The sequence below is a fragment of the Haliotis cracherodii genome, unplaced genomic scaffold, assembly GCF_022045235.1.
Source record: "Haliotis cracherodii isolate W230 unplaced genomic scaffold, xgHalCrac1.p SCAF_33, whole genome shotgun sequence".
Classification (NCBI taxonomy): Eukaryota; Metazoa; Mollusca; class Gastropoda; order Lepetellida; family Haliotidae; genus Haliotis; species Haliotis cracherodii.
This window is the reverse complement of record NW_027266290.1, coordinates 503,250-521,450: the sequence shown is the minus strand read 5'-3', so window position 1 is coordinate 521,450 and position 18,201 is coordinate 503,250. Positions and strand designations below refer to the sequence as shown.

At 40.2% G+C, this 18,201-nt stretch overlaps 1 protein-coding gene across 2 annotated transcripts in view; it reads right to left on the bottom strand.

The window, feature by feature from the left end:
• Positions 1-12,619, bottom strand: part of LOC139477376 (spermidine synthase-like) — a 47,077-nt gene extending 34,458 nt beyond the window's left edge. The window contains exons 1-2 of one of the 2 annotated variants that reach the window (XM_071259934.1): positions 12,571-12,619; positions 11,644-11,809 (exon numbers count right to left, since the gene is read on the bottom strand). In XM_071259934.1, coding sequence (XP_071116035.1) covers positions 11,644-11,807 — 164 coding nt within the window. In that variant the 5' untranslated portion in view covers positions 11,808-11,809; positions 12,571-12,619. Of the gene's footprint in view, positions 1-1,876; positions 2,239-11,643; positions 11,810-12,570 lie in introns of those variants that run through there. The other variant, XM_071259935.1, reaches the window with a different exon arrangement.
• Between the last annotated feature and the right edge of the window lie 5,582 nt (positions 12,620-18,201).

Sequence of the window (18,201 nt, the reverse complement as noted above, 5' to 3'; positions counted from 1 at the left end):
GGGGGTCTGTAAATAATTGAGTCTAGACCAGACAATCCAGTGATTGACATCATGAGCATCGATCCACGCAATTGGGATACGATGACATGCATCAACCAAGTCAGCGAGGTTGACCACCCGATCCCGTTAGTCGCCTTTTACGTCAAGCATGGATTGCTGAAGACCTATTCTACCCCGGATCTTCACGGGTCATACATATTATGTTCTAAGCTTTCGATGATTATAGAAATATTTGAAAATATTTAAGTTAGCATCACACTGTACTGCCATGTGTCGCAGTCTGGTTGACAGTTGAGTTACACATCCTCAAATTATACAATGTGTTTTTGAGCAACACTGGTGATACGTTTCCAATAAAGTTCAAAATCATCAATAGTTCCGTCAATTCAAAATGTAAATAAATTTTAATATTGGTTCAAGATAATGAATGTTAGATAGCTAAATGTCCAATCCTGAAAAATATTGGACTGTTCATACGATAGAATGACATCACAAATGTGTCAAATACAATGGAAGAAACCCACAAGCATGGGTATGGTGCTGACAAACCAGTGATTGAAATCATGAACACAGAGCTCCAGATAAGCTGCGTATCTGCGTAAAATATGCATCAGAAATGCAGAAATATGCAGTAAAATAATATCAAAGCGTATCAAATACGCAACGAACATTACAGATACGCTACAAAAATAAAACTTGTGCGTATCAACAAAATATTGTGAAGTAACCCTACGTATTTGTTTAGCAAATCAGCAACTTATTTTGAAATTATAAACGGGCATTCCATCAACCTTGCCAAACTCCACGATGATAGTTACATCATGATCATTTGCCAGGACACTTTCTTGTGGAAGTATCTTGGTATTTTTGAGTCCTATAAAGCTCTCGAACCCACACGACACCAGTTTGCAGGGACTAGATAAATAGTGTTTCTAAATATTTAACTTAAATACGAACGTGTAAAAACTAGTTGGTAACAGAAATTTGAATACCCAGATAGAATTACTGATACCCAATGATTTTAAAATGCATGGGTAAAATACCCACAACACCAAACGCTTATCTGGATCTTTTGATCTATGCAATTGGGATGCAATGACATGTATCACCTCCTGCTAGAGAGCATGATGACATGTTATTATTTACAGAGGTTACAAAGTTTAGGTGACCTTGTTAAAAAGGGGGCATATTATTGGTAGTTTTGCTATTTTAATCAACTTAATTAACACTTGATATATCAAAAGACACTGAGGTAAGATGTATTTAAAAATCAATTCCCTTCCAGAATTCATAACACAGGCATCTCAAAGTGATATAGAGGGAGAGACTGTCCACAAGGTTAGGATGACCTTGTTAAAAAGGGATATATGATTGGGAGTTTTGCCACTTTAATCAACTTCATTAAAACATGATATAGGCGCCTATATATCAAAAGAAATTGAGATGACATGTTTTTTAATATCAATTCCCTTCAAGATATTTTTTACATATATGACTCAGCGAAAGCTATCTCAATGCATTGCATTTGAAACCATTGACAAAAGTAAATATATGTGATATGTGTTTTATGTGATCACTACCAACACAAACACCTTGCCTATTATTAATTCAGAAAAAAACGAAACATGTCTGCCCATGTTGTTTCTCCAAAGTGTTGCCCGAATGACTCTAATAATTAAATTCATTGTGTGCTATTTTGATCCCAAATATATTCTAAAACAACCACATTCATAAAACTGGCATCTCAAAACGGTATAGAGGGAGAGACCGCCCACAAGGTTAGGGTGACCTCGTTAAAAAGGGGACATTAGCAGGGAGGTGAACGGAACAGCCAGTATCAAATCAGCGTTGTTGCTATGTAAATTGGTGGAAATACCTTTTGAAAACAAGAATGTCTTGGTATTCAGACTTCTCGTGAACTAAGACCTCTTCCACTTCTAACGAGACAGCATAGCCAGACCACATTTCATTAACTTCACGAAACCAGCTTCCTTTGACAAGAGCCTCTGTTGCCATGATGCACGTTGTTCGCGATCAGTCGGTCAAATGCTTCTGCTGTTCACGGAAAATGTATGCACAAAATGTCAGCTATGGGAAATTAGTTCTTGTAAGTCACTTGGCTCGGGGTTTCCGTGCTGATGGCAAAAGAAGTACTTGCACTTAAATGCCAGGCGAATCGTTCACTGGAGTTAACCTCTGAATGCTATATGACGTCGAACTCAGCCAACCCTAGTTATATTCAGCGATATCAACATGTGCGCGCTAATTTTGGCAACAAGGTGATTTCCGTTAGAGTTACTTCCCTTTCAGGTCAATGCGTTGTGTGAATTCAACACCAGGACAATTAATTATGTGTGCGCGCAGAATAAAATCTCTCTCTGGGGGTTGTTTTTTTAAATTTTTATTTGTTTTTTTTTTATTGATTTTGCGGGGTTTTTTTTCTTTTTGGGTGGATGGGGGGGGGGGGGGGGGGCACTGTTCCTTCCGTTTTTCATAATCATATTTTTGTATATAACGTATGAATCCCTTCTCAGATTAGTTTATCTCATTTCTATATGACGTGCTATTTTACTTCTCTGTGTCGTTCTTGTTTTCTCTTCAGTATGAGGTTATACTGTATCATTTTTACTATTTGATATTTTGCAATATGTTATGGTCATCAGTTATGCAAATCAGTTTCGGTGTGTCTTTTTAACAAGGTGTTCTTCATTAAGTTTCACCGCCAGCCCGATTATAACAAATACATGTACACTTTGCTTTGACGATGCCGGTTGATGTTGTTCAATACAGGCTGGCGGTGGGAGATGATGAGAGATGAGAGATGCATAGACACACTACGCATACATCTCAAAACTGTATTATTGACATATTTTACCGTAAGTTTCGTCGTTACCTATTGCAGGAATCGCGAACAAATGAGTGAGTATGGTTTTACGCCGCTACTAGCAAATTTCAGCAATATCACAACGGGGGACACCAGAAATTGGCTTCACGCATTGTAACCATGTGGGAATCGAACCCGATTCTTCGGCGTGACGAGCTAACCCTTGAACCCCCATACGTTTGAAATAGACTATCGCTTTGGTTTGGGATGATTACAAAGTATTTATATAGCAATGAAATCGTTGTTATTTGTGTCTTTAAAAATTCCATTATTTGGTTTGTTATATTTAACTTTAGGGGTTCGATCCAACATAAGAACCATACGTGAAGACCATTATTTTTCTTATAACTGATTTCATTGGCTCCTGTTATATATAATCAGATTGAGGAGCGAAGGGATAGCACAGTGATCGGAGTGTATGTGCATTGCGTCGAAGAGCTGGGTTTGACCCCACTTGTACCCTGAGTGACATCACCACCCAACCCCATCCCACCCCACCCACCACCCTGAGGTGTCCGCCGTACGTTCAGTCAATAAGTCAAATGGTTAAATGTTTTTTTTCACTGCAGTAGCAAACACGTCGCGCATGTCGACGTTTCCGTAAGGCGATGCCGTATATGAATACAAGTTTATATTTAATTAATCGACCCATACCGCCGAATATACTGGCGGGCAAAAGAAAGTGTGCATTCATGTTTGATGGTGGCAAAAACCTCAAACAAACAGTTTGTTTTTTCAGTCTCATTTTTTTATTTCTCTGAAAAAACATCAACGTACAAGAGTATACAAACATCAAACAAACAAGAACTGATTATTCGATGGTGATGTATTGATGCAGAGTGACTTAATAGCACTCTGTTTTACCAACGTAAATTAATTAATTACATTACATTTCCCGAATTAGTGTTTCTGGACTACTTTATATCTATACATTGTTGAATTACATATCGTTAAGGATATCTATATTAATCCATGCGTAACAGCGGTTATTTGTGTCATTGTCCTAATCAGCCATTCATTACATATTATTATGCCATTTATAGCGTTAGTCGATTATCCCCCGTGCCGAACGTTAACCGTTAAACACTTCCATAAGTCCCATGTCTAGGGGAACTCCATTGTCTCTTCGTCTATCCATATATTGCTTGACATAACATTTTCTTGCCTCAATCAATTATTTACATTTTTTCCGTTTCTCCACAACTGTTAGACTTGAATAATAATAATTGTATTTTTTTCTGAAGCCTTCAAAGTTTGTACCTTGGTTTTTACGAACCCGGTATTTTATTTTTGTGTCACCGCTGTACATATACATGTAGTTAACTACACTCGTCCCTGTTGGAAACCAATTTTATTACAACTCGTTCGTTAGATACGTTTTGAAATACGCTCATTGTAATAACAACGGTTCCTAACGGGGACTCGTTTAGCAATCTATATATCAGAAGCTGGTTTGGGATGTTACACAGTATTTATATAGCAATCAAATCGTTGTTATTTATGTCTTTAAAACTTCAATATTTTGTTTGCTGTATTTAACTTTAGGGGTTCGATCCAACATAAGAACCAATGTGAAGACCATTATTTTTCTTATAACTGCTTTCACTGGCTCCGGTTAGATAAAATCAGATTGAGGAGCGAAGGTTGGTTGGTTGGTTTGTTGTTTTACGCCGCACTCAGCAATATTCCAGCTATATGACGGCGGTCTGTAAATAATCGAATCTGGACCAGACAATCCAGTGATTAATGTCATGAGCATCGATCCGTGCAATTGGGATCGATGACATGCATCAACCAAGTCAGCGAGCCTGACCACCCGATCCCGTTAGTCGCCTTTTACGACAAGCATAGTCGCCTTTTATGGCAAGCATGGGTTGCTGAAGACCTATTCTACCCCGGAATCTTCACGGGTCTGGTCGTTGGTAGTACTATGCAACTGTTCTCTGTAGCGTCTACTCTACTCCTTGACGGATAATCTACTCCCGATTGACACTACAATTTTTCACAAAAACATGAGAGATGCATAGACAAACTACGCATACATCTCAAAACTGTATTATTGACATATTTACCGTAAGTTTCGTAGTAACCTATCGCAGGAATCACAAACAAATGCGTTAGTGTGAGTGAGTATGGTTTTACGCCGCTTTTAGCAATATTCCAGCAATATCACGGCGGGGGACACCAGAAATTGGCTTCACGCATTGTAACCATGTGGGAATCGAACCCGATTCTTCGGCGTGACGAGCGAACGCTTAAACCACTAGGCTACCCCACCGTCCCCATACGTTTGAAATAGACTATCACTTTGGTTTGAGATGATTACAAAGTATTTATATAGCAATGAAATCGTTGTTATTTGTGTCTTTAAAAATTCCATTATTTGGTTTGTTATATTTAACTTTAGGGGTTCGATCCAACATAAGAACCATACGTGAAGACCATTACTTTTCTTATAACTGATTTCATTGGCTCCTGTTATATATAATCAGATTGAGGAGCGAAGGGATAGCACAGTGATCGGAGTGTATGTGCATTGCGTCGAAGAGCTGGGTTTGACCCCACTTGTACCCTGAGTGACATCACCACCCAACCCCATCCCACCCCACCCACCACCCTGAGGTGTCCGCCGTACGTTCAGTCAATAAGTCAAATGGTTAAATGTTTTTTTTCACTGCATTAGAAAACACGTCGCGCATGTCGACGTTTCCGTAAGGCGATGCCGTATATGAATACAAGTTTATATTTAATTAATCGACCCATACCGCCGAATATACTGGCGGGCAAAAGAAAGTGTGCATTCATGTTTGATGGTGGCAAAAACTTCAAACAAACAATTTGTTTTTTCAGTCTCATTTTTTTATTTCTCTGAAAAAACATCAACGTACAAGAGTATACAAACATCAAACAAACAAGAACTGATTATTCGATGGTGATGTATTGATGCAGAGTGACTTAATAGCACTCTGTTTTACCAACGTAAATTAATTAATTACATTACATTTCCCGAATTAGTGTTTCTGGACTACTTTATATCTATACATTGTTGAATTACATATCGTTAAGGATATCTAGATTAATCCATGCGTAACAGCGGTTATTTGTGTCATTGTCCTAATCAGCCATTCATTACATATTATTATGCCATTTATAGCGTTAGTCGATTATTCCCCGTGCCGAACGTTAACCGTTAAACACTTCCATAAGTCCCATGTCTAGGGGAACTCCATTGTCTCTTCGTCTATCCATATATTGCTTGACATAACATTTTCTTGCCTCAATCAATTATTTACATTTTTTCCGTTTCTCCACAACTGTTAGACTTGACAAATAATAATTGTATTTTTTTTCTGAAGCCTTCAAAGTTTGTACCTTGGTTTTTACGAACCCGGTATTTTATTTTTGTGTCACCGCTGTACATATACATGTAGTTAACTACACTCGTCCCTGTTGGAAACCAATTTTATTACAACTCGTTCGTTAGATACGTTTTGAAATACGCTCATTGTAATAACAACGGTTCCTAACGGGGACTCGTTTAGCAATCTATATATCAGAAGCTGGTGTGGGATGTTACACAGTATTTATATAGCAATCAAATCGTTGTTATTTATGTCTTTAAAACTTCAATATTTTGTTTGCTGTATTTTACTTTAGGGGTTCGATCCAACATAAGAACCATATGTGAAGACCATTATTTTTCTTATAACTGATTTCATTGGCTCCTGTTACATTAAATCAGATTGAGGAGCGAAGGTTGGTTGGTTGGTTTGTTGTTTTACGCCGCACTCAGCAATATTCCAGCTGTATGACGGCGGTCTGTAAATAATCCAGTCTGGACCAGACAATCCAGTGGTTGATATCATGAGCATTGACAGATGGGACAATTGGGACAGATGACATGCATCAACCAAGTCAGCGAGCCTGACCACCCGATCCCGTTAGTCGCCTTTTACGACAAGCATAGTCACCTTTTACGGCAAGCATGGGGTGCTGAAGACCTATTCTACCCTGGAATCTTCACGGGTCGAGGAGCGAAGGGATAGCACAGTCATAGTGTTGAGTTCGCATGGCACAGTCAGAGTGTTGAGTTACATATCGTTAAGGATATCTAGACTAGTTCTCATGCTGTAATTCATGCGAAACAGCGGTTATTTGTGTCATTGTCCTAATTAGCTATTCATTACTTAATATTATGCCATTTATAGCCTTAGTCGATTATCCCCTTTGCCGAGCCGTTAAACACCTCCATAGGTCCCATGTCTGGGGCTATTCCAAAGTCTCTTCGTCTCTCTGTATATTGCTTAACATTACATGTGCTTGCCTCAATCAATTATTTATATTTTTTCCGTTTCTCTACAAATGTTAGACTTAAATAATAATTATCGTATTTTTTCTGAAGCCTTCAAAGTTTGTACCTAGGCTTTTACGAACCCTCTATTTTAATTTCGCGTTACCGCTGTACATCATTAAAAAAAACATGAATAAAATAGGAGTTTATACATAAAAGAAATAATACAGCTTCACAAGTACTTATATTACCTAAAAGTCCAATGATATATGCAGATAACACACTTTTTACCCATATAACAAACGCTTTCTGCGTTGTAATATTACCAAGCAGTGAAATATACATCATATTTAGAAAGGACATACAACTTCTCACTGATTGACAGGTTTAAAAAGTTGAACATTTTAGCCGTTAAATACTTGTAAAAAAAGGTAAAACAAAGATCATCGTATAATAGACATTGAAATTAGACATGGGCCCACTTGCACAAAGTGATCTTAGCGCTAAGATGATCGTAACTCCCATTCTTTAACATAGGCTCACGACAGTCTTAGCGCTAAGATCGTTTTCTGCAAGAGGGGCCATGGTCTTCATATGATTATTATACAGTCAAAACACGCTCTGTCTTCAACCTTTAAGTTTATATACTTATGATGTTTCTCTCGGTTGAGTGCATTATGAATAAGAGAGAAACAGTTTTCTCCTCAGCAGTATGCAATGGCCAAGTGGGGTAATTAGCTTGGGTATATTTAGGTGTGGGTGAGTCAGTTGGGTTTAACGCCGCTTTTAACAGTATTGCAGTTATTGTCGCCGCGCGTCAGCTTAATGTTGGAGGAAAGCCCGAAGTGATGCAGGTCTCAGACGTTTACCACTTCGGTGAAACCCAAGAGCACGAGTATGGTGCTGACAAACCTAGAAACATAATCGGAGCGAACCGGGATTCGAACCCACAATCATAGGTTTCTGGCGTGCCCAAGGGACGCACCTTTGCACAGCGAATCGCGGCGCCTTAGACGACTGGGCCTCCCGTGCCCCCCGGGTATATTAAGGGTATAAATAAGGGGCATGGAAAGCATCTCGTCTCTCTCGCTAGTCAGCACGACAGTAAAACTGAACATAAGTTTTGCAATCCATTATCAAAATGTATGATTTAGCAAAATATTTATGTATGTTTCTGTTTTCAGAATTTCAATTCTAACGAGAAGGATTGCACGATCGGGGAAGATGTGAAGTTTGGAATTTTCATTTAGCAGTTACGCCCCTGTCGGGATGGTTTATATGTGTACCAGTATGTGTCTGAGTTGGCTGACGAGTCGTCATAATACGCCCATGGAATAAATGATGTAAATATATATTCCATTATGGATGCCGCTGACGAGTCATTATAACACGTGCAAGAAATAAGGCCTAAATGTATATTCGGCGATGGAGTAGGCTGTCGAGCCTTTATAATACGAGAGTAATGAATGTATATTCAGTTATGTATTTGGTTGAAGTCAGTATTCCATCCTAACATACTCATGTTAAGTCATGACCATAAGGTTTATGTACATCAAATAGATATTCTGTAAACTCCCCAGAATAGGGACGGTTGACTTCGTTTGGAGAACATGGTCCAGAGCAATGTTCTCTTAAATGTTGTTTTTGATCTCTGGTTTACGCGTCGGACAAGAGTTCCGTACTTAATGATGTACTGTGGAAGTGTATATATATTGATGGAAGGTTTGGTTTGGTTTGTTTGTTGTTTAACGCCGCACTCAGCAATATTCCAGCTATATGACGGCGGTCTGTAAATAATCGAGTCTTGACCACACAATCCAGTGATTAATATGAGCATCGATCCACGCAATTTGGATCGATGACATACATCAACCAGGTCAGCGAGCCTGACCACCCGATCCCGTTAGTCGTCTTTTACGACAAGCACTGTCGCCTGTTACGGCAAGCATGGGTTGCTGAAGACCTATTCTACCCCGGATCTTCACGTGTTTTGAGTTGAAGTATTTAACATGTATGTTAATAAACTGCCGTGTGTCAACACAGCGACCGGGCCATTGTAAATATTGGTGTTATATTGTATGTATATATGTCTGTGTATGCAGCATTGCATAGTATGGAGAGGAGAAGCCTGTTTACTTTCTTAAGGTGCAATACCACATCTACATTTTGCTACCGCCTCCGTGGCCTAGTGGTAGACCGTCCGCCCGGAGAGCGGGACTCGATACCAAAAGACGTGAAAAGATGGTACTTGTTGTTACCCTGTCTGGTGGGCGGTATTAAGGGGCTAAAACAAGGACTGGTCGACTCGAAGTCAGTATACTGTGTCTGAGTCGGGTATTCATGTGAAACTGCAGCATGGTATCTAAGTGGGCCACACTATAAATCGGCATCAGTCCGGACTAGTACAAGCAGCCACACACACACGTACATACACGTCTCTATATAAGTGCAATAATCTTGGACTCGACGTTTAACCCGATTCCACCTCACCTCTATGTTTTCCAAAGACAGAACGGCAACTCAGAGACATACAGCTCAACATAGTTTCACAGCAACAACAATCTTACAAACCCTATACGTACGGAGTTTGCTTGTACCAGTATGGAAAAACTACCATAAATGTTCCTGCCAGCTTATCAGATATTTTTCCATAAGAAAATCTTGTATTGTGCCAGAAATCAGTTTTGTATTTAAACCAGTTGCCATAAATATATGCCAATATTGCCGAAAACCAATTCTTTTGATTATAGCTGCAAGCCTTTCCGCCCATTAAAAGGCATGTTTATATAATTAATCAGGCATAATTCTAATATAAGTCACTGTCTGGCTGTACATATCCACTGTCTGACAATACGACATGTGCAGCCTGGCCACACTATACACTTCATGCGTTCAACCGATACAGTGAGTCAGTTGGTTTTTAACGAAGATATAAACAGTATTTCAGTTATGAATCAGTTGTTTTTAACGCCGATTTAAACAGTATTTCAGTTATATCACGCCGAGTAAGCTTGGTGTGGGAGGAAAGCGCGAAGCACGGGTGTGGTATGGTTAAACCCAGAAACTAAATAAGGGCGAATATGGGATTCGAACCCACGATTATTGGCTTAGGGGACGCAGCTGTACTGAGATTGGATAATTAGTGATTTCTAGCATTTTTGTGGACAAAGTACTTCTTTCGAGAATATCCCAACCTACAACTAAGTTTGGACCAGACAAACCAGTGAATGACAGCGATTTGCATTGATTGATTGATTGATTGATTGATTGATTTATGTATTTATTTATTTATTTATTTGGCCACCGATAAATCATTACAACGTTACAAAGTCACGTCGATCCAGACGCCATCAACGAAATTCAGTTACCATCTTATTAAACTGAAATGATGGAAGGTAGAGAACTCGAGTCTTAACATGACACCGGCTTCAGGAGTGAAGCGTCATAAAATCTAACACTGTTTTCTCTTCTTTGTTTCTTTGTTTAACGCTACACTCAGCAATATTCCAGCTGTGTGACGTCGGTCTGTAAATATTCTAATCTTGACCAGACAACCCAGTGATTGAAATCATGAGTATCCATCCACTTTTTCGAGTCGGGGTTTCTTAGTTCCAAAACCAAACCAAAATTTACGAAAACGTAGATCCCTTTTCAAATAATCCGAGAGCGGTTTGGGTAGCCTAGGGGTTAAAGCGTTCGCTCGTCACCCTAATTTGTTTGCGTAACTATTTCTGATTTCTCCGCAAGATATTGCTGCAATAAAACATAATTCACTCACCCAAACAATCCCATGTTATGAATCAATGTTATATCGCCACAAAGAATATACCCGTTTAGATCCGGGTTAGAATAGGTCTTCAGCAATCTTCGCTTGTCGTAAGAGGCGACTAACGGGATCAGGTGGTCAGGCTCGCTGACTTTGTTGATGCATGTCATCTTATCCCAATTGCGTATATCGATGATTATGATGCCATTCACTGGATTTTCTGGTCCAGACTCGATTATTTACAGACCGCCGTCATATAGCAGGAATATTGCTGAATGCGGCGTTAAACAACTAACAAAAACAAAGACAAAGATTACCACGTTACTGTGCGTGGCAAAGAAGTACATCTGTTGCCTTTCGAAACACATTTTCAGGACCCGTGAAGATCCGGGGTAGAATAGGTCTTCAGCAACCCATTCATGCCGTAAAAGGCGACTATGCTTACCGTAAGAGGCGACTAACGGGATCAGGTGGTCAGACTCGTTGACTTGGTTTATGCATGTCATCGTATCCCAATTGCGTGAATCGATGCTCATGATGTCAATCACTGGATTGTCTGGTTCAGACTCGATTATTTACAGACCGCAATCATATAGCTGGACTATTGCTGAGTTAAACAACAATCAAACAAAAACAGGACCGAACATTTATCGATTGATGTATATCCATAACTTACCGTCAAATGAAAACAAATTAGATTACCTTTTGAAGACCAGGAGATCTTGGTACTCCGTTGTTTCTTGTTCCAAAATAACTTCATTTTCAAGGCAGATTCCGTATCCATTCCATCGTTCATGAAACCACCCGTCTGACAACTTTGACTGCGGGGAACTTCCGCTAAGTACGTATGGACCTTCTCCATCCATCCCTGAAATAACGTATGGTATCAATAAGCCATATACTCGTGTAACGTTAATCAGTTGCGTTTGTGAATTCCATGTAGAAGTGAGTGAGTGAGTGAGTGAGTGAGTGAGTATACAAGCAGTGTATGTCGCTGGGAACTATTTCTAACCCTAAGTCCCTAAGGTATTCGCAGGTTTTAACGGCTTCCCTGAGTATTTAGTTTGAACGTATGATATCAGCATTGAACCCGGTGAGTCAATAATATGCAGCCTTGGGCGTCAAACAGGTTAAATGATTCATGCTGGCAGGTTAAATAATACGTGTTAGGGATTGATATACAGCGTCAAAACCTTACTCACGAGACTTCTGCACCGATAAGTAACGATTGTCAGACTCTGTGGCCGCCCCTCCGTACGAGTACACGCGGATAGAGGATAGGGGTGTACGGGAGACTCCCCCCTCCCTACGCACCCCCCCCCCCCCCCCACACACACACACACACACACTTCCTCTTCCGTCCTGCCACACACACGCCTTTAGTAGCATACCAAAGACAAAGATTTAAACATATAAAATTAACTAAATAATTTCAATAAAATTTTCAAGACCACCAAACGCAAACTGTTTCGCGTATTGTTCATTTAGCTTCATGTATATTATGTTTGTTTCTTTCTTTGTTTAACACCGCAATTGGCAAATATTCCAGCTATATGACGGCGGACTGTAAATAACCGAGTCTGAACCAGACAGTCCAGTGATTAACATCTTGATCATCGATCTACGTACGCAATTAGGATACGATGACATGCATCAACCAAGTGAGCAAGCCCGACCACCAGATCCCGTTAGTCGACTATTACGGCAAGAATGTGTTTATGACATTCGGTACCTTGGAGACGGTATATTCTGGAAGGGGGCACATGCCAGAGCTACGGTCTGTCTGCCGTGAGATGTACGCCACAGTGTTGCTTGTGTTTATCTTCCCAGCGAAGCTCACCTTAGTATTTACTATGGCAAGCGACACTCACTTTATGGAGAAACCATATGATATATACACGTAATAACCTGTTACGGAGTTTCGTCGTTCTTAACTAAGCCAAATTTGCCCATACCAACTGATCCTTAGTTTGTTTGTTTGTTTGTTTGTTTGTTGTTTAACGCTGCACTCAACAATATTCCAGTTATATGACAGCGGTCTGTAAATAATCGAGTCTGGACCAGAAAATCCAGTGAATGGCATCATAATCATCGATATACGCAATTGGGATAAGATGACATGCATCAACAAAGTCAGCGAGCCTGACAACCTGATTCCGTTAGTCGCCTCTTACGACAAGCATGGGGTGCTGAAGACCTATTCTAACCCGGATCTAAACGGGAATATTCTTTGTGGCGATATAACATTGATTCATAACATGGGATTGTTTGGGTGAGTGAATTATGTTTTATTCCAGCAATATCTTGCGGAGAAATAAAAAATAGTTACGCAAACAAATCAGGGTGACGAGCGAACGCTTTAACCCCTAGGCTACCCCACTGCTCTCGGATTATTTGAAAAGGGGTCTACGTTTCCAGTGACTGACATCATGAGCATCGATTCACGCAATTGGGATCGATGACATACATCGACCAAGTCGGCGAGCCTGACCACCCGATCTCTTTAGTCGCCTCTTACGAAAAGCCGTCCTGGAGTCACACGTTTCCAAGCGATCCATATCTTCCCGAGGCAAGTGAGTCCAATTTCCACCCTTGCCGAACTCATCTTCCCGAGGCAAAGCAGTTAAGTGACTATAAAAGTCCAGTTTCCACCTTTGCCGAACTAGGCTGGTATTATTGAGTTACGTTTTGTCTGGATTAACGAGTCTATGCATAGTCCAATCAACATCGCGCACCGAAATCGATATCCGGTTCTTAAACTGTCGTGCAGATTTCGATCGATTACAGGATTTGCAAAGCATGTGCATCGCCAATTCGTTGTCAGCAGATATTTTCCAAATCCTTTCATGTTTTTCATGTAGGTGCTTACGTGATTTGATGCACTTCGCGATGTAAGACCCGTTTTGTCACAATATAGATCTTGATTATCCATCAGATCGTCTTGACTGGGCGCCGCCATTTTGTTTGAAGCAAATGCAAGTGATACGAGAGGTGGAATCTGACTGGCCAATACGAGAAGCATAGAAGGGACACAACTCGTAATAACCACTGGTGGCGCTACGATCGAACCCAGAAATTCCAACCAAGTTCGCCAAGGGTGGAAACTGGACTTTTATAGTCATTTAACTATCTTGCCTCGGGAAGATGAGCGACCCATAGCGTTGTTTCTTTCTGGTTCACTCAGTCTCGGTATGACTGTGGTTGCTGTTTTGGAATCGCCTAGATAAAGATGACAAGTAAACAAAAACTCTGCACTTTTTCAGGCTGCTGCTAATGTTTTACGTGCAAATTAGACTCGTGCAATGATCACGTAGTTTGCACGTGTGCGCGGTTTTTTTTACGAATATGAGCGCCTGTGGTCTGCATTTTACCTTAGCTGCGTTAGGGCGACAGGAACAATGGCGATATGTTTATCCCAGCAAATTACGTTATATTCATTTATATTATATGTTTAATAAGCTGACATATATCAATCATTTCATTCATCTACTTTATTTGTGTTGAGTATATGTATACATGTTTATCATACCTCCAATGTCAGAATGTTGAGATATGATTGATCTTCATTAAATACTTCATCTCACCTTACAGTAAAATACTAGCTTCTGATTGGTTTAGGATCGGGCAATTATTTTCCATGTCGCACGTTGAGTAGTCTTATCCAAAACAATAAGTCAAATGGCAAACATTCTACATGTGCATCTTAGAAAATAACGCTGCATTTGTTGTTTCAGCCCTGCTCCCGTGATGTATGTTGCATTACACGTTCATTGCTATAGCCATTGTACACAGTATGGCCTCTGCAGTAGGAAATGTATACATGTTCTTTACACTTGACGGAGATGACTCAGTGAAACATTTATTAGTTAAGATGGGACTATTGTCGAATTGCCCAAGCTCTTAGGCTTTCATACCAACACGTTCTGAAACAAAGAATTTTGGGTCGTCTCAAAAACATAACTGGGGCAGTAGAAGGATATTAAGCAGCTTTGATAAATAGGTGATTTGGCGTATAATGTACAAACGTTATGAGCAGAAGGTACCTCGACTTGTTGTAGAATTCGGGAGGAAATTAAAGACACAATTAGTGTTTCCAGGAGGACATTAATTAATGCTCTCCACGAGATACAATTTCGATACACCACACGTCGCGATGACCGAGCAGTTTTCAGAGGAAAATATTCCATACTGTCTATGAGGTCACATTATCTCTGCACCATTCATGACTATGGCGTTCAGACATTCCAGGTCATTTAACTTGAAACCTGGGTGAATAAGAATCATTCCACTGACGCTAGTAATCAGTTGGTATTGTTGCTACGGGGTGGAACATCGTCACTGACCCGAGAAGATCCGGGGTGAATAGGTCTTCAGCAACCCATGCTTGCCGTAAAACGTAACTATGCTTGTCGTAAGAGGCGCCTAACGGGATCGGGTGGTCGGGCTCGCTGACCTGGTTGATGCATGTCATCGATCCCAATTGCGTGGATCGATGCTCATGATGTCAATCACTGGATTGTCTGGTCCAGACTCGATTATTTACAGACCGCCGTCATATAGCTGGAATACTGCTGAGTGCGGCGTTAAACAACAAACAAACAAACATCGTCACTAACTAAACAATGGTCAAGTGGTAATCAGATATACTTTCATTGTCAGTTTCCTGAATAAAACCAACACTATAAGTCACACACACTGGTGGGCACAAAGAATTTTAATCCTCGGTCAGATTTGAACCTTCAACCTCTTGATTCGTAGTCCTATGTTCGGAGACTGTGCGTTACAAGTGCCAACTGTCCTTGTCACCATCAGCTTGGTTTATTTGTAACTTTTTATGTTGATATTGTACCACGTGCGTTGTAAGTCCTGGTGGTATCTGCATAGGCGGATCAAGAGGGGTTGGGGATCTGTCTTGGGGTGGGGTGGAGGGTTTCCCCTATTTTGAAAACCTAATGTATTATGCTTTAGGCATTAAAATTATCTGAGAGAGGAGTTTGATATTGGGGACCCCTCCCTTTTAATAATGTTGGATCTGCCCTTCTGTGTGTATTATGCACGAATCTGATTTGCACATATAATTCTAATACAGTCGAACACGGATATAACGAACAAACGGATACAACGAACTGTTAAACAATCCCCGATTTATCTCCCATATAATATCATATAAAATTTACGTATATAACGAACTCTCTTCGGCGAACAAACGGATACAGCGAACTGATATCTGATCACCGACAAGCCCATCTACCACTAATTAGTGACGGGTATAGCGAACTATGAAATCTAACTCAGTGTCACTGACAATTGGCTGTATGCAATCAGCGGTGAATCAACACAATCAGCGGTGACGGATCAATCTTGTTCAGCTTAAATGAATGTTATGAAATGTTATCAATTGAATGCTATGAAGTGATCACTGCTAATACAAGTCGATGCTGCAATCATGTGTATTGTGTTTTGTTTCATCCAAGATGGTGGACGTTTCCGAGCGAAGAACTGATTTTTCTGGTCCCTTGTAGTGCGTTATATCCATATATATATATTTTGACTTATAACCTGATGATATGCACAAATTCTAAACATGTTGCAAGGTATGACATACATCATGAGTCATGTTCAAATGTGTTTAAATTCTATACATGTTTAGAGCTGTTTAAATTCTAAACGTGCTTGGATTATGGGGATGTTGTGTTTGGGAGTGTTCAGGCTATGAGTCCATAGCTCATTTCATGTATTCAGAAAGTACACACCAAATGGGCATACCGTATAGGTTTGAAGCATATGTCTGGTATGTGTTAACATTCCTAACTCATTTTGTACAGTGTGGTTTAAGTTGTGAATTATACAAACTTAATAAGTAATATTTACTATACTTTCAGCATCTTCTGCAACCTACCAGACAGGATGTCAAATTCGCTGTTTGTTAACCTTCAGACTGCTGTTACTTTTGTTTGTTGTTGAACGCCGCTCTCAACCATATTCCAGCTATATGACGGCGGTCTGTAAATAATCGAGTCTGTACCAGACAATCCAGTGACTGACATCATGATCCACGCAATTAGGATACGATGACATGCATCAACCAAGTCATCGAGCCTTACTACCAGATCCCATTAGTCGCCTCTTACGACAAGCAGAGTCGCCTTTTACGGCAAGAATGGGTTGCTTAAGACCTATTCTACCCGGATCTTCACGGGTCCTGCTGTTACTTGTTAAGTTAGTAGAATTCACTTGGCTTTTTTTCTCAGTGTTGGAACATCAATTACTGCCCAATCTAAACAACCCCAGTGTTACTGTCATATGTAACGCCAGTTATCACAACGTCCGGGAAGCAGATACTGTCGCGTCAACCATGAATATCTGAAGGCGACCATGAAGGAATATCTGACATCTTGCTATGTCGACTTCAAACCATCTGAAACAAATGTTCATCACAGAGAAAATGCGCCTGAATAAGAAAACAGGCAAGTACGAGACAGATGTGCTGACGGCACAACACGTAATCAAGTTAGACATTGTGAGCTCAACCCTATCCAGCTTATCTGGGCCTATATTAAAGGGTTCGTGACAAGACTTAAAAAAAAAAACATGCAAAGGGTTGATCAACGAAGCTTTTGCTAGAATCACACCAGAGGTGTGACGAAAGACTGAATATTGACGTTTTTGCAATAGAACGTCAGCACCGCCAACGTGACGGCGTAGATATCAGCCTTGTTGCACCAGTCATCTTTAGGTGGTTGTACAGAAATCATCTTTAGAACAACAAATACTTTTGATTATACAACGCCAACCTTCCAACACTCTTCCCGTTTCATAGCTTTTAATTTCCATCATGTTTCCAAGCAAATGTAATACAGCACATATCTTCAACGCATATCATAATCAAATACAATAACACCAACATTTTGAGACCACCCCAACTCTGGTGACAATTGCACAGTGAGAATGCACGGGCCGGAGTGAGGTTATCGCCTCGGGACAGGTGTTGGGTAATTATCTCCGGCTACGGGCCGTATCATACATGCATGACAACACACGAATATTCATAATTTTACAGGTAAAAGTACCTTTTTTTGGCTAACCACAATATCAGTTAGGATAGGCTAGATTAGGAAGATTTGCGTTATTTGATACATGCTATTTTCATAGCTCTATTATTCGTATTATTATATGAAGCCAGAAAGCATTTTTCAAGCTTTTCCGACTATACTTCAGTGTACAGAGAGTCTTTCAGGAGAGCAGTGGTTAGATCCCTGG